The following is a 25843-nucleotide window of genomic DNA, read 5'->3' as shown; positions in this document are numbered from 1 at the left end:
AGCCCGGGATACCCTCGTTCCAGCAGCAAGTGTACAAGGTCTATTGTGTTAACGTGGGCTCTCCCGGCCATCGCGACCTTAGACTCCACATCAAAAGTCACAAGCATGAGTGGTCACCATCCCTCGTCTTTTCGCCTCTGAAAGAAACGCAAGGATTCAGCTATATGCGTTTTTAGGAGCAGCAAGCAATTTTAGGCTCACGTGCCCTCCTTAATTACATGCAGGCTATCACGGAGGACAGTAGGGCCAGAATTACGCTGGGTGCTAACTACGTTCAGTATGCGAATGAAATTACGTGTGCAAAGCCGAGTTAAGAGTAAGGTCCTCCTCCCCAAAGCACCCCTGCTCCCATCAGGTGGGGAGCACACGTTATCCTCTGCTTCTGCATGCCAGGCCACCACCTTATTCTTGTACTGAATTTCAGAACTGCTGGAATGCAGAGTAATCCACGAGTTTCGTACTCTCTCTATGAACGACCCTTTACATTGAAAGGGCTAATTTTGAGTCGGGAGGGCAGTTGTTTACCTAATACTTATTAAACAATTTTCATCTTTGGAGTTGTTAAGTCACTTCACTTGGACAACGACACTGGGAAAAGGACCATTACCGGCCAGTCCCAGATAAAAATTTCCAAATGAAATTCCAGATTTGATCTCTTGTGGTAAGAGCAAAGCAGATTCTAAACCACCTTATTTATTTTATTCTATCTCCTTCACCACAGCTTTTAAAGTTAACGGAGACTAATTCCCAATATTTGGCTTAACAGTCTTCCCAAACCTGTCTATTCAATGAAGATAATTCATTTTTACGTAAGGAAAAAATATGTCACTGTGATACCCTGCTACTTAATAGCTGATACTTAATACTCCTGAATTCAACTTAAACAGAAACAAAAAGACCTTCAAAGCTGTTAGTAATCAAATACTCTTTCAATGAATTCTTACATGAAAGTCAAACTCTGAGCAGAAGGGGTGCACCTACCAAACGCCACATCCTGCGCTGGGATATCACAGAAGAGTAGTTTAGTACAAGGAATAGGAAATGGGGATTTTGTGAATCGCGTTGCAAATCTGTAATTTCATTTTCTTCACCATTTCTACTTAGCTTAGGTAGCATTTCATCCACTTTAATAGTCAAAGCATGCACCCAACAGAAAACAGAGAGATTGAAGGAAGAAGAAAAAGGAGGAAATCACAAAACAGATTTGAGAAAGAACTCAGGAATGAAAGCCTACCATTGTTCTGGCTTTTTATCACCACTTTCATCTCTGACCATAGTCTTTTCTTATTGCCCCACTTTCCACAGAAGTTAATGGCAAAACCCACAATCAATCTCAATAGGGCTCTTGGATAGCAAAAACATTTGGAATAGGAGCCTGTACTCCTACGTGGCTACAACATGCCTATGAAACACTGGGATGGTCTGTCACATTTAGCTTATTTGAGACATCCAATGCAGAAATACCAAAGGGCCAGTTCCTGTGCTAGCACAAATGGCTGCACTTCCAGATTCACAGAGCTACGGGGATTTACACCAGTTAAGAACATCACACAAATCATTTTACTGTTCTAACTCTGGCAACAAATCACCCCCAGGGTATTCAAAATACCTTACTGTCCCACGTGAAAACATTTGCTTACAAGCTTTGTTTACTTCACAACTTCAGAGCCACAAAAAGTGCACCAGAATTGCCCTTTTTTAAGCAAAACTATGCTCCAGAGCCTATAGATTTCTGTTGGTTTTAAAATTAAGTTTCTTATACGCACAGTTAAAAAACAAAAATTGCAAACATAATCGAAATAGAAACTGAAGAGAACAGACTACAAAAAACCTAAGGCAACAGCTCAGAATTGTAATTTTTCAGTTATTTCAGTGAGGAGCCAAATTCAATTTAAATGTTCACTTTTTCAACTGTATCAATACTGACCATGTTAGCAGAAATACCTTACCCTGTGCTCTTTTCATTTGCCTTCTGTATCTTCACAAGTACCAAAACCCATAACCAGAAAAGGTAGATTTCTGGAAATTTTGAAGACATAAAGGAAATTTCAGAGCTTTTTGAAAGAGAAAGCAGGAATTTGGGACAAAATGTTGTCTTCAGTAGCTATGGGATTATCAAAACCTGGTTTACTTCTCTAACATTGAGAAATTTCTTAGTCCTCATTTAATCTTGAGCCATGGTAACAGTTTATCTAGCAGTAAAGACGGAGTTGCCATACTGTCCTGAATAGTCCTTTAAAACAGGGAAAGTACAAAATAATGTTAAGACTTTATTTCTCACTGTTCATTCTGAAAGAAAGTCTTTCACAAGAACTTTCTGTTAAGCTTTCCTCAAGAACTCATATTGAATTTTGTGGGATTTTTTTAATCTCAGGATTGGGAGAGAACGGGAGTGAAAGGTTTGAATGCTTTTTTTAAGTTCCTGGGTGTTTTTGAAGTTTATCCTTCATACACAAAACTATTCCAGAACCTTCTGCAAAACCTTCTTCCATGGGTTTGCTACACACCATCTAGGCAAAAATTTAAAAAGTGTAGAGGCAAAGTTAAGATAGTTTATGTGTAATAAAATCAACAGACAACATGCACGGTCACCAAAACACAGCTTTCACTTCTGACTATACTCACCTCATCAGTCCCTGTCTGAAGGAAGGGCATGAAACACAGATTCCCCATGCCCTGCTGCAATATTTAGGACTAGGAATAAATAACAGCGTCTGTGTGTCATTCCACAATTTCTACAATGTAATTGTCGGCTTTTACTTCTGGAAAGGGCAGAAATGATAAGGCGGCTCTGAGTAGCTTTGTTTCACTGTGATCTCTGCATCAGTTCTGTGCTACAAGGGGATGTGCAAAGAGTCAAAATTGGACCAGTTGGTTTTATGAGTAGACAAACACAAGTCCTAGCAAGTGATTTGCTACAAATGTCCATTTTAATGAAGAACCTGGACATGTTAGTTACAACACTTACCCAGTCATTTCCTCCACGTCAAATCCCTAAATTATACACTCAATTAGTTGGCAAGATTGCTTTTATAACCTGCACATTTGAAATATTTCTAGACAGAGAAGACTTTCACCAATATTCAGCTACCATCTTTGTTTCAGATGGCTAAAATGCCCTAAAACTGAGTCTAGGATTCAGATATGTTTGCAGGAATCTTTACATTGGAAAGAAGAAGGGCCCAGCTATCACAGAAATGCACATTCAAAACACTGCATTTGAGGTCACTTAAAAACTCTTTGCAACTCTGACACGGCTACCAGCCATGTAGCTTGTGCTGATGTCTTCACCAAAAACAGAAGACTGAAGTATGCTGTGATACATGCAGGCTTTGGAACGGTTACAGACAACAGAAAATCAAGCAAAATTTGCCACAGGAATATGAATATATTTACAACTTCAGTGGATCTGAGAGGGTGGGAGGGAAAAAAAAAATCCATGTAAACCAGACACTTTTCATCTGGAATGAAATTCAGCCTTCCCGCATTTCACCTTTAACAGAAATTACCATGACAAGAAATGCCAGTGACCAATTTGGTAGACAAAGTAGGATGTCCTTCAGTTCACTAATCACCGCCTGTAGCTATGCAGGTCACTGCTCGCAAGTGACTGCAATCCTTTAAAAGGTAAATCTTGCAACAAGGAAGAAGCTGTTGAAACTGTCTTTTCAAAGGACACCCACATAACTTCAGAGGATCCTGGGTGTAGCAGAATATCTCACTGCCCTACCGCAGGACAGTACTTCAGCAACTCCGGCAAACTTGTCAGATCGCAGTGGGAGCTCCCTGTTTATCCTTGGGCATAGCCAGGGATCTGGGGATAAGATTTTCTTGCAGGAAAAGCTGTGGGGAAGCCCTGCTTCAGAATAGAAAAACAAACAGGAAAACGTTCCTGCTGTTCTGCAGCCTGGATGGGAACCAATCTATGCATACGGATCCCTATATTATCGAAGCTGATTATCATTGACCACTTAAAAATAGAAATTGCATGTCTCTCCTTTTATGCCAAACTGGAACCCAGACCAAACCTACTTGGGTCATTGCAGATCAAAAGATTACACAGCCAACAAGCTCCCCCGCTGAAGGGCACCGCTATCAGAACAAGGTTTTTGCCCCAGACACGCAAGATACTCATACAATTGCATTTTGTTTTCTGGTGCAGGTAGTGCTGTGTAGCCACAGTGAGTCTTTCATCCCCATGAAAGAGAGTTTAGAGTTGATCTAAAGCCAGCTTAAACACCTCTGATGGGAAAGACAGCTCACCTTTCCTAGAGGCTTATTCCAGTGGTCACTACACTAGGTGTCAAGTTTTTCAAACCATACTATTTCTAACATGGCTCAAAAGTAGTAATAAAATAAAGGCACTTCCACCCAGGCAGCCTGGTCACCAAAACACATCAAGCTCCCACTAAAAATGAACAGTTTCCAATCTGAAATGCAACATTAAAAAAAATAATCAAAATCAAGATGTACCACACAGCAGGGTACATCACAGAGCTCCTTTGAAAGCTGGCTTTCCTCTGGGGATTTATCAGGAGCACAAATCTAGCTCACCCCCATCCCCCAGGATTTTATGCTTGTAATTACCACTGGAAATTTCACACCTAGGGCACAGCCTTAGAGCCGAGATCCAACTTTCAAATTACACTGCGGGAGCTGATAAAGTCATCAAGCTACTAAATGCCAGAAATGTTAATAAATACCACGCTGTCCTGTTAACCAGGTGGGAAGGAGCCCGTGAGCAGTGAGGATAGCTGCTTCTGGTGGTGGCTTCCCTGTGGCACTGACACTCACTGCCTTGGCTGTGGAAGGTGATCCAGCTGCAAGGATCTCCTTCCAAACTCCTGACTTGCATTAACCTCTTCCTGCCAACTCCTACAACCGTGCCAAGCCAATCCACAGGATCCTGCCATGTTAATGTAGCACAGGTGACAGCCTTGGTTTGTAAGTAGAACATATCTGGTTTGCTTTTCATTTAATTCCTCACCTGAGCAGGACAAATTTTCTCCACTGACGTACCCTGCACAAGTTACACTGCAACGCATTTTCCACAAACAAGTTTTGGGGTCCTGTCTTTACTTGCAGAGTGCTACTCCAGCCCTGCAACACGATCCCTTGCTACTGAACAAGTGGCCATGAGAACCAAGACTCCACACCTAGGTTTAAGATGATAGCAACCACTGATACTATCTCTCACTTATCATTCCAGGACTGGGCGAACTAACCATAACAACTTACTGAAACTTAATAAAGGAAACAGAACTTGCTAAAGCATTTTTCTCCCCGCACCTGCGCTGATATTCTCACGAGCACAAGGACTGAGAATGCTGAACTTCTTGATTATCATGCACAAGACTTCAGGGTTTCTTTTCACACACAGACAGCCTTGATTCACTTGTAGCAGTGTCTTCTGCCACATCCTGCTTCACTCCAGCCCGCCAAGGCAAATGGGAGCTCGGATCTCCTGCAAGGTGACGCTTCCCAAGTGCAGAACGAGCCAGTCTGGTCCTTTCAGTGTAGTCCCACAACTTGCACTGGCTTCACACCCCAGTGGGACAGGGCTGGAAAATCTGCTTTAAATGCTCTGCAATCATCACCAAGCTGAACAACAGAGTTTCCTTACAACCATCACTTCAAGGCATTTAAATGAGGTGGAATGTAGGAGTGCCTAGGTGATCACTTACAATCTGAACTTGCTTTGTTCCTAGCATTTTGGGGCAGAATTAGGTTGGCTCCTCTTTTCTTCTCATGTGAAGCTGCCAATGCCAAATCTAACGTATTGCCTACCTTAGGAAAGAGGAGATCAGAAAGAGTTGTCCTCTACTCGTTGCTGATTCACACTTCTGCTTCGTACAGGGCCCGAGCACTTGCTCTGTGTTATTTTAGTCAAAACAATATGCTCCTAAGTGCTTTTTTTGAGGAAAACTCCCAACCTTCACGAGATCTGAACAGTACCTTGCTATAATCTAGTGCAAAGCTGTGGATTCACGTGAAAACTCTAGGAACTGTGAAAAATGAGGGGCAAATTCAGTACAGGAAGAACATGTATAGAGGCTACAGTAACCCGGTATGGTGCCAATACTGGTGCTGCTCCAGAGAGCCGTCCTACCAGAGGCAAGAGGGGTGAAACACAGTTATAAAAGGAGGAAAACACAAGAAGGCAGGAAAGCTTCAAAAGGTACTTTTTAACCAGAGACTGAAGAAGGTTTGAAACATGTCTGCTGTTACTTGTTTGTTCACCTCCACAGTGAAAAAGGTAAAACTGGTGATAAATTTGTAATTTAAAAATACTACATATATTCAGCTCATCCTTGCTGGGTCTGAGTCTGGATGCACTTAGCAATGCCCAGTGCCACAGAACACCCAATGTTTTCGCCAGAGCCTTCTAGCAAGAGGACAAGAATCACCTCAAAATTTTACAACTACAAACTAATGGCTTTTTAGATATTCTTCAAACAAAGAGCCATTAATCCAAGGAAAGACACCTTCTGTGTCAGCAGAGTTAAGCCACTCCCTTTACAGCACACAATATTTTGTATGGTTATTTAGCATTTCATGGACTATCTAGTGCATAATTTATAACATTTCCTCTACCTAAGCTCCACCCTGAACAAGATCATCAGCAGCACTATTTTTCAAGCCTGTCTACCTTCTCTGCAATGTGAGTAAAGAGCTATGGGATGGTCTACTGCAAAGTCCCTCCTTACAACTGCAGGAAAATTCACTGCATTTTATCTCTTTTGTTAGAGGAAATTGCAGTACATTTAGGGAGAGCGTTGCAAAAAATTTTTTTTTTTTTTTTTTTAAACTCAACACAGTGCATTCCACTGAAGGGAAAACTCACTTTCTGTGCTTTCAACACTGCGGTCTGCTTTCCTCTTTCAATGTGATGTAAACACACAGATAATGGATTCCTCAGGCAGTGACCCCGAAAATGATAAAATCTGCCTTCTTTAGACTGCTAACTTAACCAGCAAAGAAAGAGGCGTGAGCCAGTATTTTTTTTCCCATGCCACAAACTTACCTCGTTCTTTTTAAAGCAAGTACCGCAGCCTAAGATCTGACAGATGTCCAAGATAAAACCTCTAACGCATTCCCTCGTGTGCAAGTTCGGAGCCTGGATTTTCCATGCCTTGCCTGAGGAATGTCTATGTCGCCAGTGCTTAAGATGCTGTCATTTTATCTTATTATATCCAGTACGCAGCCATTACTGTGAGCCAGTTTACAAGATAAACAAAGTACTATGAATGAAAGATTTTTTCTTCCTCCTTCCTTAAGCCAACAAATAAGAACGTTCTTTGCACTAACCAGGCTCTTCCTCCCTCTCTGACAAGAACCACAGGACCACACTTGTGGCACAAACCAGAGTAAAATAAGAAACATGCACAGAAGGGCTGAACTTCACTGTACTCAGGCTGCTCTGGGATTATTTACGGAGTCACATGGATGTAGAGGAGGAGGTTTGGTTTTGGTTAAGAATTCTTTTTTATTTTGAAACTGCAATACTAGAGTTCATTCATCCCTGGGACATCCCTTACACAGAGAAACAGCAGAGCTTGTTTTACCCTGTCTGAGGCAGAGAGATGCTGGGCACAATCCTCCTCCACTACACTGCTAATGATCTGACTTTCCAGCACAGGTCAGAGGCCTACCCTTTAGAGAGCATACGACCATTCCCCAAAACAAACGTCTGTTTTCTCACACAGATAGAGAATTTAATAGGAAGACATTAAAGGACATTCTCCCTGTCTAAAAGTAGAGTAATACAAAATGAAGAAAATTGGGAATGTTAAAGTACATGGAATGCTTTCTCAGAGATCTACGACATGAGCAAACTAATTTGTTTGGAAATTATGCAATGGTTCTTCACTTGACGAAGTTAAGCCACTTGCCTTTACAGGAGGTACACAGGCAGTCAGAACGGGCTCTCGCACTGCAAACTGCACCCAAACAAATCTAGGATTTTATGATTAATTTCCAGAGTTATGACTGTATTTTATTTAAGGCTAAAATAAATAGAAAGATCACTTCTTCACTCTCCCCCTTACTAAGCAACTCGGTCTGTGTTAGTCCTCATCTGTAATGCTGAGTGGCTCAGAGGTTGGACATACATCTTAACATTGTGTAAGACTGAGGACACCTTCAGAGAGATAAAAGCCACACAATATCTCTTAAAAGAACACAAAGCTTTTTCCTATAGCACCACTTTTGGCCGCTCTCATTAACACCTTGATGCAATAAGAACAAGCCCAGACTAACATGTTTACGGGGATCATATCATAGCAACACCTACAAAAAAAACCAGCACAGGCTTACCTTGTAACTGCTTGAATCTTCCTTCTAACTGATTATAGTTATACGGCACCTGAGCTGCGTATCCTGGGGACAACGGCCCGGGCATATTGGTTGATTTTTGTAATTCCATTTACAGGTAACACAGGGATACGACGAACTGCAGCATAAAGGAACCACAGGTTTCTCTACCATACATCCAATTAAATCCCAGCTTCCTCAGTAGTTTGGCTTCAGTCCCTAGAGAAAACGCTCTCACTGAGCCCTAAGTAAATAACAGCTTCAGTTCAAAATCCAGCAGTGTGGGCTGGCGGTAAGTTGTCTGTAACGGATTCAAACTTAAAGCACCATGAGGGTTTTTTTGGTGGGTTTTTCTCCCCCCCACTCCGCTACAGGCAACTCTCAAGTGCTCGAATCTGGTTTCAAATGCTTGCCTGGCTCTGGCAAAACTAAATCAAATAAAAGCAAGCCTGCGATTCAGCCCAAAGTAAAAGCAGCATGGAGCCACGCGCTGCCGTCCCTGCCAGCGCTTCCAGGAGCCGCGCACACCTCAGACCTTTCTGCTGGTTTGTAATATAATCAGCAGCCGCCCGGGTGCGGGCTGATGTCACTTGATTACCATACAGCACCGTGGAGGAAACGAAGGCTGTACCAAGGGCGAAGGGGCGGCGGAGCAGGGGAAGAGCGGGACGGCTCACGCTAGGCTGCAGCAAGTTCTTCCGCTGGGTGCAGCCCGCGTCACCCCGAGCCCCGGGGGGCAAGGTGGCAGCGGGGTGCCCGGCCCTCTGCTCCCAACGCGCCGCCACGGCCACAGCAGACGGTGGTATCCTCCTGAGCAAAGCTGGTGGAATTACAATCTTTTGTTAAGAGCCTCATGTAACGGAAAAGTCTCAGATTACTATCACATGAAAAGGAGGGCACTTTTCTTTATTTATCTGCAAGACTGTTCACTTGAAAAAGTAACACATGCACACAGAAGCACTCGTTCAGTATTTAGCAACGGACAAGGAGGGGACACAGAAAGATGTACGCTCCAGCACGCTGGGAACAAACGAAAGCTTTGTGAAAAGGTTCTTTAAACAGCCAATTCCTGTCGCTTCGTTTTATGTTACTTGTTGATATTGAAGATTTTGACTTCTCCTATGTATGTGGCTCCTTGCCCATTTATCAGCATGCTGGGTATTACTGCAAGATTAATGGTTGTCTTGGCTATGCACTGGAGGGGGAGGGCTGTAACATAAATAAGGATGCCTTGCCTCTGATTGGCACCTTAATACCCTGCTGTAATATAAACGTGCACAACAACAGCAGGGCTAGGTACTAGAAGTCAGTTCCTGCAGATGGTATTAGAGAGAGGATGTCAGTTTTCCCTCAGGGGCACAAGCTCCTAGCCCTCACTTACTCATAAGTGAAATTAAAAGGTCAATTCTACACTCATATTCTCAGTACGTAGCATTTGCCTGTTCATTTTTAAAACTGCTGATAATGTTCACACAAATGTTTTCTCTTTTTTTCTTTTCTTGCATTTCCAAATTCCTTTCCAATGGAATCCATGTTCTCTTCTCCTCCCACTCTGTCCCATTAAACATTTCAAAATGTTGCCTTTGTTTTGATACTGTCGTTTCACAAGTTTTTAGTCATATAATAATTTATGTGAGGACAATTTCTGTGGGAGAAGCTCAGTCCACTCCCACTGACTCGCTGCAGCCCTAGCTCCTGCCAGGCGTAAGGTGGAAATTCAACCAGCCGTTAGCAACACACCAGGGAACAAATGTGCAAGAAGTCCAACCATGAACACTGCTAATTTAGGGAGAAGTGATGGAAGTTAACACTTCTCAACTGAAGCTGGGGTTTCCAAAAACACATGGACTGTTGAAAATGCCTGGCACATTGCTCCCGAGGTCATAAATACACTTAAAATAGTTACGGCTTTTAACTACACTGTTTTACTTAAAACAACAACATAGCCCTAGTCCAGGGTTGCTTATTATATTGATACAGAAGGGCTTTTACTAACATATTTCAGTGAACCCCTTTATATCAATATAGCTGTATTTACACAAGACTTTCGGTACTACTACAGCAGACCTCAAGCAGGGCCTAAAACATTTTTGAAAGTTGGCCTTCAGTCTTCTCAGCACTACCTACACTTAGCTACTAAAGACTATTCAACTGCCCAAGCCAGATTTTGCAGTGTCAGGGAAGAAAGCGATTGTCCGCAGGAGCAGCTAAAACGCCGCTGTACAGGGGACCAAGGTACTACAGGGCTTGTGCCCTAAAAGCGTGTTTGCAAGGTGAAAAGGGGATGTGAGGAAGCACCTGCGCTTGTCACTGCAGCAGGCAGGATGCTGCTCTCCAGACAACAATGCGCTGATGTGGCATGGCGAGTCCCCCGTTCCTGCTAAACCTTCCCCTGATAATCTTCGTACAGCCAGCTGTCCCTCCAGCACGCAGGGACCCACACGCTGCAGTTGTGGCCATGGGACTTCCAGGCTGGGGTGGGAGGGAAGAAGGGCAACACAAAAATACAAAAGGCTCCAAAATTTACAGGAACAGAGCTCAGTAAACTGAGCCGTTAATATACAAATGCAAACTCCCTCAAAGCTCAAGGAGCACGTTTTACCCAGCACACAAGTACAGGCTTATTTCCGTCACAAATTTTTTTCCTGCAGCTTTCTACCAACAGCAGCTTTTGCCTGCGATGCCTGACCTATGTTATAATTAAACGAAACCCTTCCCCTCGAGAGCAGGCAGGCAGCCAGGCCCTACCTGCAGGCATATCAGCTCATTACTGTCCCACCTTGAGCAAACAGGTGTTGCTATGTGAGCTCAGAAGGTAAAACTAAAGTCCAAATGACTGACAGGAGAGCTAGAGCATTTTTAATACCACGAAGGCCATAAATCAGGAGCCAGGAACTTTTCCCCAGCCGAAAGCTTTCCCAACACCTCTGGCAGGCGACACACTAATGCACGTGGCCATTATTAAAAATATTAAAGAGTAAAATATTACAAAAGCAAAACATTAAAAACTAAAAATAATCATCTGGCTTTGACCCATATAAAACAGAGACTGGCTTTCCCCGCCCCGTCATAAAACATTAACACCACATACACGAATTTACACTTCAGATTGTCCCCTGTGGGACAACAGAATCGGGTAAGCTTAAGATTCCCAAGAAGTACCGAATAAAAGTTGGGGTTTGGGGCTTTTTTGTCCATGTCCCCCCCCAATTCTGGCCTGCCCAGTAGCACCGAATGCTACCTTAAAGAGAGAAGGAATTGCAGCAGGTATGGAGCAACGCAGGCTACACAGCAAGTAGGGGGAAAGCTAAAGGAAAAGGGAAGAGTCTGTGTTTGAACTGAGCTTATTTTGTTCAAGGTTTGAAAAACAGACACACAAGACTCTAACACGTTGCAGAGAACTCGGCAGCTCTCACTGTGGAATTCTGACCTCATTTTAGCTGCCATCCAGGTTGGCATTTGGGGTGCACAACAGGTCCCGAAGCCACAGATGTGACGGACTCTGTTAATGATCGTATCCGCTCCTGGGGATGGCCCTCATGGCCAGGTGCTGCTGACTCACCTGCCACAGCATTACTGCTGCTTTGCTGGGCCCCTGGCAGACATCGTGAAGGCTCCACTTCACAGGTTGGTGGTAATTCAGTAGAAAGAGCAAAGGAAAACAGGGATCTGTCTGTATTTGTGAAAGGCTACACCGTATGTAGCAAGGCTTCTTAAAAATGGGCATCCTGCCAGTTCCCATTTTTATTTGAGTCACATTAATCCCAATACATTCATTTGCTGTTGACTCCAAAGTAGTAAACCTGAGACCCGTTTACTGCCACTATGTAGCAACGCATCGAATCGATCACAAGGCTCGTACACGCAAAGCCCTTTTTTATACCTGGTTTCTACTCATCATCTTTGTTTTTCTTTAATCGACTAAGCCCTTGACAATACTAATTAGATAGTACGTTATGGAGGAGAAATAATGCTTTAAAGGCAATAGATAACTTTTAGCACTGGTCCAAGTGTAACTTACCAAATCAACACAGCTTGAAATTGTCCATGGTGTAATTCATCACTCATTACAGTGTTGGAGAAAAATAAGGGCCAAATCATATAGTAAGTTTAGTATATCAGGGAGGGAGGGTTTTGTTGGGTTTTTTCCCCCCTCTAAATTTTGTTCTCACTTTTCTCCCATAGCTGTGAAATAATTTTTGCTTGCGTTCTTTGAATCGTACCTCTCCCATAGTACTTGACTGGTAATGATGGCTTGCATGATTTGTGTACTTGTTAAGAGTAAAGAAAAAAGCAAATGATTATCCACTGAACCATAATGCAAAGTGTGACTTAGTTGACATGATCAGAGGCTTTGCAAAGCCTCAAGGAGAACAAGAAGTTGATTACAGTAATATTATGAATGTACAAGTAACATCTGGAGGCAGGTCCTTAGCCCAGAAGAGAAAAGGATCTGTCCTGGGATCTGTCTTTACATGGTTCTGAAAATTGCTTCTGAAGCAAATGAGTTCCTACCACAAAGGAAAAAACTAATGTTTCTAAGGAAGAAACTAATGTTAGATCTAGCAAAACTACCATCCGAATTCCTAACTATCAATGTTTCTAAGATTGAACAAAACTATCGCTTTTCTCAGCCAAAAGAAATCACCTAAGAAAAACTTTAGCACACCCTCAAAAAAAGGATAGACAAAAAACCCTCTAAGAAATTCCTGTCCAAGGATCCAGTTCATAACTCTCTTGCAGAAAATAACTGGTAAGCGTGCAGCGTTAACATTACTCACACAGCCTCGCTAGAATTGGAATAGCTAGAAATTCCCCATCGAACTACACTATCTTCCACCAACAAAGTCAACCAATATTGGCTGGCTTTACTGGGTCAACAATGAAAATAGTACGTGCGGTGGACTCAATGTCCAAAACAGGCCCACCCTCAAAATACATTCAACTTAATGCATACGTGAAAAATCAAGAAAGCAATGCACAAAATGTTCCCCGGGTACCATAAAACAAATGCACGCTTTGTCCTGTTGTGTTCTGAAAGAAAGATGCGATTTTACAACTCCACGAAAGACAATTATCTTTCTAATGGGAAGCAGAATGCACGCCAGAGCTTACAATAATTACGAATCTGGTTAATCATCACCCTTGTCTTCCCTCTTTACTCTTATTTGCTCTTGTAAATTCTCTAGTTGGTGACTAACTAGAAAAAAATTACAAGATAAAAAGGATGATTTATTAATCTAAAATGCCACAGAAATCACATAACATTTGCTCTTCTCCTGAAGAGGGTAAAGTTCTTACACATCCCCTCAGTACCACAGTTAAGAACTGAAAACTCATAATCACGTTTGCCTTTCTTGAATTCTCTGCTGATACCCCCGTCTACACATTAAAAACAGAATCTCCCCCTGTATATGCGATAGAGTAAGGAAAGATGGTTTTTGCTGTGGATTGTTCTGGAATGTAACAGGAAATAGTTATTTTTGTCATATTTGACAATTTGCATAACGTTATTCCTGAAGAGTTAGCTGTTTTCCCTCTACTTTATATCCAAGATGCTGGAACACAGAGAGAAGCAGCCCACACACTAAGCAGAAATTAGCGTGCCAACTTAATTACCTCTTCTGCAGATATTAGTGGGAACAGAACCATTCATCTTATAAACCCGCCATTTCCTGCAATACTTAGCTACTGTCTCAGAAGGTGAAATAAATACAAACAAAATGAGATCTTCTCTTAGGTAACATTTCCATTTCAGAAAGTATTTCAATTTTTCTGTTTAAAGAGAATTTTAGGCCAGTGGCAAACACCAAGGCATCTGCTCCTCCAAGTCCATCCGTTCCAGATATATTCTCTGTGACTCATGTGGGCTTAGGAGAGCCAATGCAATCAAAAGGCACGGGAAAAGGGCAGATTAAAAAGCAAGAGACAAGGATTTTTATTACAGAAGGGCCTGTTCAGATGTTTTCCTTTTGCCATGTCCAGGCTGGCCTTCCAGCAGCTCCGTGCCAAGTCCCAGGCACAAACCAGCTTTGGGCTCCAGATGAACCTGTGATGTCTGAGACCAAAGCAGCACAAAACCTCTGGGAATCGTTTCACAAATCAGGCCAGAATATCAGCTTATTACTGAAACTGGGTCAGTTCCACCTGGTTTTGGGTTTCAGTTTACACAAGTCCCAGATTAACAGGAAAGTTGACATGACTTTTGTAACAGCATGTCCTTGCTAACTGCAACAGTGGAACAGTTGCCAGGAGAGCCCGCAGAAAGGAGCTACACGAGGCAGTCGTGTTTGGAAGAAATCACGGTTTGTGTTGGTTTGTATTCCAGTCCAAATGGTTTCTTCTGAACTGTACTCCTTCCCATATTCCGTGAACTCATCAAAGCAGGGAAGCCATCCCTGAAAAACTGTAACAACTACATTCACAAGTTTTGTTTGTGGCCCACGAAATGCACTTGGTTTTCTCCCTCACATGGATAACCCTTAAAAAGTCTATTAAAATCAAGCACAGTGCACAGGTATGCACTTAACATACTCGCTTTCTGTGAAATTTTGGCATGAAAACACTTCTTGATTTTCATCCAGAAAATTCTTTTTTATGGGCTTTAATGTGCTTTTTTAGAAGCTGGAATTATTTTCATTGCCCCTCCCTCCCTCCTCTCCTCCTCTATCTGAATTGCATCTATGTTTATATGTAGAAGAGAGAGAGATTCCCACCCTCCTTTTTCTTTTCTTCCTTTTGCATTGTTCTCTTTTTTTTCCAGTCTGACCACGAACACAGAAGATGCACTGTTGCTACACCATAATCACTCAGGCATGAAAATTCAATCTCCTGCTACTCCTGAGCAAAATGGAAATTGGGTGAAAACAACAAGCAGAACACACTGCTCTTTACAAATCACCATAAGCCAGAGTATTTATTTCTACTATTTCCCTCGCTTCACATAGCTAGAACAGAAAGCATATAAACGATATTAATGTTCGCAAATACATCCCAGTTGTGACCAGCCACATTCACATGTGGTCAGTTCAGGGTAGAGGAATAAAAAAAAAAGTACCTCTCCATTTTGCCAGTTCCATAACCGGAGGAGCTTGAGGCCCTAAATCAGAAACCTCTGAAGTTAACTGGGCTCCTTACAGAATTTTAGATCCTCTTATACCTCAGCAACAAAGTTCCAGAAAAGCCAAAGTAGTACAGGCTTGCGCTGATCCCGTAGTTCAATCAAAATGAAACAGAAGGAAAATGTTAGAAAAAAAAAATTGTTGGAAGTTTGTGGGGTTTGTTAAACATACTAGATGCAGAAACATGACCTGAAAGCCTCATTTTTAAAGCCAACATAAGAGAGACATCTCTGTTTATTTTTTAAAACCTTCTTTCATCAAATCTCACCCACAAAATTTCCCCATCTGGGAATTGCCTATCTCTGCAAAAAAGCTTAGTGATCATTTGACAAGTACTAACTGTCTGAAACTTGTGAAGTTACTATTCCACAGCAAACCACTTTTAATTTTTATATAATGTATCAAATAAACATAATTATTACACACTTATATGTACAAATACTGTCCACGTCTGGCACCCATCCACCTTAAAGGCTTAATAACATTTAAAGGAAGCAAAACTTCAAAAAATCATCATATGACATACACATACAAAATGGTTGGCAAAAAAATAGTAGTGTTTGCACTGCTCACTAGAAGAGTTCAAAACTGTTAGGAAGAATGCCAGAAACTAAAAAAGTGGAACTTGGAAATGGATTTTCATCATCCTCTCTACTTGTCTGGTCCTCATCCCTGTTCCTGTTCTTTTTGCCTCTTCCCCATCAAGGCAATTCGTCTCAAGGCAATCTGGGTTTATATCTCTCCAGGATATTACCTCAAGATAAGAATCAAAGCTCTGATCTGAGATAATGATTTCATCACTAATCTTTCCCCATTAGAAGAGCTCCAAGGTTAACAGAAATGAGGAAACATTTTTTAATCCTGTATTGAATTTCGCTTTGCAGTATGCTCTGCTAGACATTATTTATACTTCAGGGACTGCTTTCAGGCAGTATCCAAGCAACAAAAAGAAGGAAAAATGCAAGGCACATTGCAGATTTGGCTGAATAAATAAAATAAATACAGAAACATCGCTAGTTAGATGCTAAAGACATGAGACGAGAACATTCTCTTCTGCATACGCATTTTCTGTGGAAAGACTTCTTTTAAATTACAGGCTCATGACTAGGTTTTGAAATGCAGCCACAGCCAAGCTCATCCCTGATAAAAGTCATAATTAAAAAAAAAATTGCCATTATTGGCAGGTAGTTTCTATACACAAGAAACCCTTTCCATTAAGATGACTCAGCAAAGTATCTTAAAAAAAAATCTCATTATTTCAATGAAGGGTCCCATGGTTTCTCTGTATTAAATATCCCTAAAACATTGATTCCAACAGCAAAGCACATTATAGTCTTTTCATTCTTCAGGTTTCCCATGATGGGCCACCACGGGTCAGATTCCCAGCTGGTGCAAGTCAGCATGGTCTCACAGAAGCCAAGGGAGAATGCCAATTTATACCAGCTGACAATCTGGCCAGTAGGCCTCCTCCTAAATCATCAAATTCAGCACAATTTTTATCCCAGCTCTACTATTGTGCCCAGCTCAGCTCTCAGCGACTACATAGAGGGTATCTCAGAGTGAGTATTCTTCCTTTCCTCGAGCAGCTGGTGCAGCCAGGGCGTTTTACTCCCCTTCACAAATCCTGCCCTGCCTCTCCATGCTGGGCTTGCCTGTCCTCGCTTCAGCTGATGCAGAACACTGCATCTCACTCATCTCAGTGTTGTGGGCAGCCAAAAGCACATCCCCCGGTGCTTTTACTCTTTCCTGATGCCATGGTGATGAATGGATGATGAAAACTAAAATAGACAGGAGAGCACTGTGCTGTGCCAGTCTGGGAATTAAGGCATAGTTCTCACCTAAAATCAGTGCAAGTAAGGAAGCACACTATGAAAGTTAGTGCAGTGCCAATGTGTCTAATACCCAGGTATGATAAAGCAGATTTACCTGCTTTCAGGATTACCCTCACGGGTATTTCATCGGTAATATCCTAAAAGCAGCATATGCACACATGCACGCAGAGCCAGCATACATATATTAGTTTTCCATCTTCTTCCTCTAGGTACAGATGGCTTTTTATATTTAATCACTTAACTACAGTACAGAATTCTCTTGTACCTTATTTTGCTAAATCACTGAATTGCTGTCCAAGCATAGAGTCAGCCCTTTGTGAATAAGGACTGGTGTCTGTCTGGAGTTCTCCACAACAAACTATGAGAAGCGGATATGGTACCTGTACTGCAGTCCAGGAGCTTAATGCACAGGAATTCAAAGATCTAAAGATCGATCAATACAGGCTCATTAGCTGGCAAGATGCTGGGCTCTGCTGTGTACACGTCCAACTCAGTATTGCTTAGTCTTGAAAGAATTTAATCAGAGACGTAAAATGACCGCAGCTGTCAGACTTTCCAGAGTGGGGCTGCCAGCAACTGCTCCTATTCTGCTCCCTCCCCAAAGAAACAAAAATCCTATTTTTCCAGCTCCGCTTGTCCTGCCTGAGCAATGTGTGCCGGATGACAGTTATTCACCAGGATGCAATCTTTCTCAGGCATCACTCTTGTTACTAAGTGATCATAAATACTGTCCATGCAGCAGACAAGCACGCATGATTCCAGAAAACTCCTAAGTTACATTCACAGCAGTACTTTTTTTCAGAAGCTTGGCTCTATACTCAGGAAGCTACATTGGACCATGGATCTGGTATCTAATCAGACTACAAAGAATCTGACTTACACCTCCACGTAGTTTGCACACTACTTGTTTGATTCTGCAGAGAGAGCACAAATCCCCAAACTATGCATAAATGATACCAAAAATCATGTTACTATAGCAATGAGATACAAATGACCTCTGTACCAAATTACATTTTTGATGGGACATCATTGAATACAAGTTGTTCACATTTACTTGGAAGTTATTTTATGTACCGTAGACATACAGTGACAGTTCTTTTTGGGTCAGTCTACGGATGATATTTAAAAATAAAAATGCTAGGAACAAAATACTATTTATTGTCTAGTTTTTGCTATTTGCTTTAGAAACAGTTCTCCACCAGCGACTTTAAAGGCTAACACATTAATCAGCAGTGACAGATGGGCTAAGCTTTTTCTTGTTTTCTGGTAAGAGCACAGTGTTCATCAGTAGTCACAGCCAGCACTGCAGGTGACATGCATAAGTACAGCAGCTTCTCTGCTGCCACGCTTTCTCCCTTGATGCCTGCATGACACCGAACACGCAAAATCATACTCCTGTTTTTAACACGAGCCTCCTACAGATTCTGGTAAGGTACTGCAGCTTAGAAACTACAGCTGAGAAATTGCTGCAGAAGTAAAATCCAGAAGGAAAGCATTGGGCAAGGTCGACATTTGGAAAAGCTTTTGTTGAAATAATTCCATCAGCTTTTATCCAAGCAAAACAAGATTTTTCAAAATAAGCCCTTTCATGCTCACCTGAGTAAGTCTGCATTAGGCCTTTGGCTGCTAAACAAAAACATGGACTAATAACCAGCACTGCCACACCAGTGCTGAGAAGATGCATCTGCAGTTTCACTGCTGTAAGGTTTTCATTTCTGTTTAGTGTCAAGTGAATCCTTCACATGCCCTTCAAACCCGATTTACAAGCATCAATATACTGCTGGGTTCTCTTTCCTTAACCACTTGCTGTTTTTAAAATTAGTGCACTTGATTTCAAGTCCCAGATAGCTCAGGTACTGGATATTCATGAAATGTATGGCAAGAGATTATTCTTAGTATGCTCTTTCAAAGCCAAGAATAAACCAAAGGTTTATTCTCTTAAGCTCTAAGTCATTGTATTTTGTCCTTTTTTATTGACTTGAGACCTGAAACTTCATTCTGACCGTGCAGATTTTTTCTATCCTTAGTGTATACTCAGAGTGAAACAGTAGAAACTTGCTAGCAGTGAGAGATACGCTAGACAGCAGGGACAGGCAGGTGCATGATACCTGTAGAGTACTACAAGCACGGTCTTTCTTTTCGCTTTTTTGGGGGGTTGTTCTGCTGACTTTTTGCACTGGAGCTGTGGGGGGGAATGGCTCAAATACCAGGGCCAAAAGGGCTAACTAGCCCCACATATGGTACCCAGCACTTTCCCACTGCAAGTTTTTTCTATCTTATTTATCCTTAAGAAATGGGTATTCTGCTATATTAGAAAGAAAAACTTTTTAATAGTATAACTTCAGTAACAATTTCAATGACTTTCCCCTTTTGCTTCTGGGAGAATTTAAGTTACTGGCATGAATTACAAGCCTGCTTTCTCTTTGTGCAATAAGGACAACTACGGAAAGCTCACAACGAACGCAGTCTCCTTACCCGTATTCTCCTGTAAGGTTCACGAACACTGTGGCGTGCAACACTAGCAAGTGTCCTAACCTACGCACAGTCACTTAGGCGGAGCTGAAAAAGGAATGCACAGCTTCATCTGCCCTTCGCTAAGAAGATATGCCTCTGTTATTTCATAAACTTTGAAACTATTTTTATTTCATATACCAGACAGCTGAGTCACAGACCTTCTGGTCACTCAGGTGAACCCAGAGGACAAAAGGGCAAAATACAAATGAGCAGAAAAGTGAGTAACTTTAGCCAAGCATTTTTAAATATTGAATTAGCTAACTGAAGAAACAGAAAGTTTTGGAGGTGACAATTCTCATACTACCTGAAAACAGCATCTGAGACAGCGAGCACGGCACATCTGAATGTCACAGTCCCAGACTGAGCGTGAAAAATTCTGCTGAACAACTGAACTGTTTCTTAAGGCTTTCGTAACAGCTCAATGCACCAAGGTGCTGCATAGCAAACCTTGTTAGCTAATAGTCCTTGACACACGAAATCCAACACTTGAGGATTTGTGAATGAAGAATTTTGCACAAACATGGTATCTTTTTGGCTTCTACAGAGCAGGTAGAATTACCCGGTCTTCCAGCAAGACCTTCCAAAGAACCACAGAGAACAAGGACAGGTAAAAGATGACTTCCTACAGTGGGATATCTTACTTTACGAAGTAAGGATCAGTTACCTTCTTCTCATATCAGTTGCAGAGTGAGTTAGTTCAACATGAATGGCAACCAGTCTGGTTGCATATCCCTTCAAGTCTGGATTCCGACTGAAAGCTGAGTTCCCAAATGGTTTGTTTGTATTAAACTGAAACAATCCTTCGCATTCTGGTTTTCATGGTATACAGACCACTTTAATAATGCCGCTCATCAGCTGCCGTGCTGACAGTAGTGTTTTTCCACTATTATTATATCATACCTGCTTCAGCTGAGCTTTTCTCCAATACATTGTCTGTTCTGATCACAGATTATTCTGACCGCCACCTCCTGCTTTGCTCTTCAAATATTTCAACATCCTGCTGGAACATGGGGCCATTACGATTATTTCTAGAACAGAGTATCAGACTCTGGCTACAGAACTCACTTCTTGCCTACCCACTCTCTACCTTTCTTTACCTTAACGGAAATAAGTTTCATTTAAATTACAGCAAACTAGAATCAATATAAATGGAGGCTTCTCAGAAGAGGCACTTCACAACTTGTTGAAGAATGTGGACAGAAGATGCTTGCACCAACAGAAATATTCACATTGAGTATATAGCCATTAGTCAGGCAGTGTAAAATGCCTATGGCTGTTCTACTTTTGAACGCAACAGCTTGCATCTTACAGATAGGGAATAAAGAACCAGTGCCTGGTCTGACATTTTGAAACCTTTCATGCTAGGACAAGGAGATAATGATGCATGTGCATTTCATAAACTGCAAGATGCTGATAGCCTTTTGTTTTATCTTGTCACTTCAATGAAAGGCAGACATACTGCAAGAGCTGGACATCCACAGGCAGTCTTTAGATACAACTACTGCAGGACCTCTGGAAAGAAAAATGCTGTTGTCAGATGACAACCAGTCTTGGAGATGTGGGAAGATGCTCGTGCCCTCAAAGAGCCAGTGCCCATCTAAGTCAGACTGGAGCGTTACTCAGTAAATCTGGGCCCTGCAAGCGGTGCATAACTATTTCTGCTTCAGAGCGCGGTGAAATTCACCCAGAAGAAAGTGATGGCGCAACAGAGTCAAATTTATGGGTTTTAGAGCCCAGAAGAGCCTCCTGATACCACCCAGCGTGGCTGTGTGTGCACTACCAGCCACAGCCTTTCACATAGTGATTATCGTCTCTGATCCTGTGACAAGCAGCTGAATTAGAGTACACCTTCCCAGAAAGAACCTGTCTCGGTTTAAAGAGTACAATGACAGAGATTATTGCTATCCTAGCTCCAGGCTGCAGCTGTTAAAAACCTGGAAGTGGCTTTCTGGGGAGATGGAAGGGAGGATTACCCACCAGACAGCATATCCAAAATATACATTGAACAGTGCCAGGAGTACCATGGCTCAGCCTTTAACCATAACCTTTGATTTGCAATACAAACCTCTCTTCGTTCTTCTCTCCCTGCATCATGATTAGGCTTTCAAGCAGTGCTGCAGCAGTGCAGTATGCTAAGCCAAGTTTTGGCAGCACACAGCATTCTCAACACTAGCAGTAGAGAATTACAGGTATGAAATGTATCAAATTAAAATAACTATGAGTAATGCTTATTAAGAAAAAAAATAAATACATCATACTCTGGGAAAATGTTTAAGTATGCCTCTGAATTGAATCTTCAGCAAAATTATTTGCTTTGACATTGGTATTTGTTTTAGGCTATCTAAATAATTCAAGTACTTTCCTTACATTACTTCTCCTTGAAATAAGAGTTTCATGTTTATTATTCATTACTCAGCTGGGGAGCTCTGCTTGCCATAAAAGTAAGTAGAACAACCAACTGCAGTAAAGGCTAGATCTGGGACCCAAATGCAGCTAATGAGCTTTGTAGTAAAAGCACTTCCCACCCAAGGAATATAATGTAACCTACAACCACTAATGCAGCAGGAGTAAAATACAGTTTCTTCCTCAAACAAGATCAAACTATTAAAAAAAAATCCAAGTCAAGATTCTTCTCATCTACCACCAAGCTACCACCATAGGCATCAGTGAGGCTGCTTCTGACCCCACTTTGCACAGCCCTGTTCCAGGTCAGGCATTTTACCTGTAATTTCAAAACGCACACTGTGATGAGAAGTGCTATAATTAAAAGTCTTCTAAAGATAGCAAGCTTTAGTACACAGCCTTTCTGCAGGCAGTTCCATTAAGTCGATAGGACTTCCACCCTCAGTAAGAGCTATACGATCTGCTCTCTGCCCATCTGCGTGAACTACTTTATTTCCCTGTTGCTCAGCTCCAAACCTGATCCTGCCCTGTGCCCGACATGTAAAGGTGTTCTGCATCTAATGAACTCCCACGGCCGGCATCAAGAGGAGAAAGGGCACGCTGCGCTCCGGAGTCAGTCTCATCAGAATCACAAATGAAAACAGATGATACCTTTGTCTCGGTATGGTTCATTTAATAAAACCTGCTTCAACACATTATAAAGTGTTGGGTTTAAAACCGTCCTTGTAACTAAAATTTCACTAGCAGAAAGCTCAGCATATTTTGAGCTGTTTTCCATGCTTACAGTATGTCCCACGCTACTGAGGCATTTTGTTCAGAGGTCAGGAATGTGGGCATGCTACCATAAGAGTCAGGAAATGATTTACAGAACGCATAAAAATTGCTTTGCAGGGCAATGCCTCAGAGCTGAGAGGACATGACATAATCTCCTTGCTGCATAAACAACTTTGGTTAATGTACAGCCTTTAATACGCAATAATCAAATGTTTTAAAAAAAAAAAAAGACCCAATCAAATTTCATTTCTCTGCTGATGAGAGCGTAATTCAGCAGAAGACAGCATGTATTTCAGAAGCTCTACTTCTTCAGAAAAATTTGTAGTTTCAGCATTATTTACTAAATGACAACTATCTCCATCTACCACATTCTTCCATTTCAGGACAGGTGAGATGTTTTGAACACCTCCAAATGAAGATATTTTGAAGCAGAATTTTTTTATCCTTCTGATTTTTTCCAAATCTGGAAACCAACATCATTGCCAATCACAGAAACTCCATCAAAACAATTTGAATACCCAGCCAAAATGGTTACTATCTGATGAGACTGATGAGGTGAGAAACAGTCAGTACAAACTTCTAATTAAAAAAAAAAAAAAAAAAAAAAAAAAAGAAAAAGATACACTGATGAAATCTCTGCTCTCCTGTGCTTACACCAAAGAAGTGTTCATAGTAAATCTGAACAGCCAAGTGTTTGCAAAATGTCACGTATGAGCACATCCTGCAAAGCAACATGAGACCATCATGTCCCACTGAGGTCAACGGATGAAACAATCTCAAAAATTGTTCGGTCAAACTGCACTTGACCTCAAGAAAGTTTCAGCTCTAGTTTACCGACAAGGTGCAGGCACTGAAGACAGACAGTATCCCGTACTATCACATACATACAGCACCAGAGTTTTGCTCATGTGATGAGTGCTTACCAGCTAGGGCCTTGATGCGGGATCGTTCAAACAGTCGAGCAGAACTATTTTCATTGTCCCAGTCATCGACATCCCAGCGGTTGTTGACATCGCTGTACTGCTGTTGGATTTCAATATTGTCATAATCTGTCGCTACTGTTGTCGTCATCCTGAGTCTTCTTAACCTATTCTCACCATCAGATTCTTCTTAAAAACCTCTGTAAAAGAAAAATACATAATAATAATTTAGACAATATACATATATTAGAAGTAGTAAAATTCAAGCTCGAGACTTCTGGTTTCAAAAATCAATGACTCCTACTGGAAGCCTGGGCACAAGCTCAAGGACACGTTAGATACCAACCAGTCCTTCAGAAAGCAACTGAACTCACCAAGTCTTCTTACAAAAAAAAAAAAAATTTAAGTACTTCACACAAGCAAGATTTCAAGCCAGTAGTTTTGCTGCACACACATATGCAGAATTGTCATGTTCAACTCCGCACAAAGTGGAACATGTATGAAACAGTGCAGTAAGATACTTTCACAATTGTTATTTTCAAAATAAGCCTGTCAGCTTTATAAATCTGTGAATGTTGACTAAAGCATATGGAGCCACGGATAACTCAGCTAAGAAAAACCTGAAGTGCAAAGACAACCTCAACACCTTTACAAAATGGTGCAAATTCTGATGAAAAAAATGCAAATGCTTGAAAAGTCACATAAGCATTTGACCAGCAGAAGCCTTTTAACATAGATCTGAAGAAACATTTCTTTCTTCACATGCAAATGCTGACTTTGTGACCGGTCCTGGGAATTTATTTATGAACTAAGATAAAAACAACTAACTGATGCATTGCTTTGAACTCTCCCTAGCAACAAAATGGTAGCCCATCAACGCAACTCTTTACATGAGGTTCTCCTCCTTCAGGCAGTCGGATGCTGTGAGCATATTCATACCATTTTCTAATCAGAATTTGCATGTACTTATCAGCACTAAAAATAAAAGAGCCTAACACCTCTTCTAGGGGAAGACGAGGGAGGTTATAAATGGCTGCTAAACTAGAGATTGTGAACCCTGCAGGAACAGCCGTTGGCCTGGGAGTGTGGATCCAAAGCTCTCGACATCACTGGGGGCGAAGTAGCGGCTGTGCTGCACCCTCCTTAACCCAATCCCTCCAAAGTCAGTGCTGACCCTGAAGAGCAAACACACAATTCACCTTTATAGAAATATAATAGTTATAAAAAATGCAGTTAAATATTTGGGAAAGGGGGCATGACTAGGTTTTAATAGAAACAGTCACATTACAGGAAGACTTAGGAGAGCATCTGAGAAAAATCTCATTTTGTGGATGCATCTGTTTGTTTCCTTCTGCTCTCACTCCTGTGAGCTCTCAGCCCCTGTGCTGTTTAAAATAGCAAAACAGACAAGGGGTCACAGCCTGGAGCTCCTTGACAAATGCTGCTCCTTTTACGTTGCGTACAAGCTGCAGAGTCAGGCCCGGCGCTTCCCTCCAAGAACCTGGTGAGCCCAGCCCAGGCTGAGACCCCGGCCAAGCGGTTTCCATTCCCTGAGCTCACCGCGGTCCCCGAGACCGACAGCCACAGCAGACGCACGGGTGTTTTCCTCCGGGAGGTCGGCTGTGGTAGGAGTACCTGGCAGCACAGAGCTCACCTGTCACCGCCGCATTATCAGCTAGCGGAGAGGTGACAAGCCCAGGGCGAGTGGCGGAGAGGGGACAAGCCCAGGGCGAGTGGCGGAGCGGGCTCCAGCCACCCGGCCACCCTCCCCGCCTGACCCGGCCATCTGGTGCCACCTACTGACACAGGGGAGCAGGGCACGGCACAGCAGCATCTCCTCCCGCCACAGCCCTGCGGGAGGGGAAGGGGATGGCTTTAACAGGCCCACAGTCAGTCCAAAAAACGTGGATATCCTGCAGCTGACATCAATCCAGCTCACAGGGGAAAAACAACGTATTTACTATCA

General features: G+C 42.1%; 1 protein-coding gene across 3 annotated transcripts in view; it reads right to left on the bottom strand.

Moving 5' to 3' along the window:
• The window catches only part of SPTBN1 (spectrin beta, non-erythrocytic 1), a 136311-nt gene that overhangs the window by 69842 nt on the left and 40626 nt on the right, over nt 1-25843 (bottom strand). For 2 of the 3 annotated variants that reach the window (XM_050894809.1, XM_050894810.1), the window contains exon 2: nt 23881-24077. In XM_050894809.1, the coding sequence (XP_050750766.1) occupies nt 23881-24028 (148 nt within the window). In that variant the 5' untranslated portion in view covers nt 24029-24077. Of the gene's footprint in view, nt 1-8316; nt 8426-23880; nt 24078-25843 lie in introns of those variants that run through there. The other variant, XM_050894811.1, reaches the window with a different exon arrangement.

The sequence above is a fragment of the Gymnogyps californianus genome, chromosome 3, assembly GCF_018139145.2.
Source record: "Gymnogyps californianus isolate 813 chromosome 3, ASM1813914v2, whole genome shotgun sequence".
Lineage (NCBI taxonomy): Eukaryota > Metazoa > Chordata > Aves > Accipitriformes > Cathartidae > Gymnogyps > Gymnogyps californianus.
This window is presented reverse-complemented; position numbering and strand designations above follow the sequence as displayed.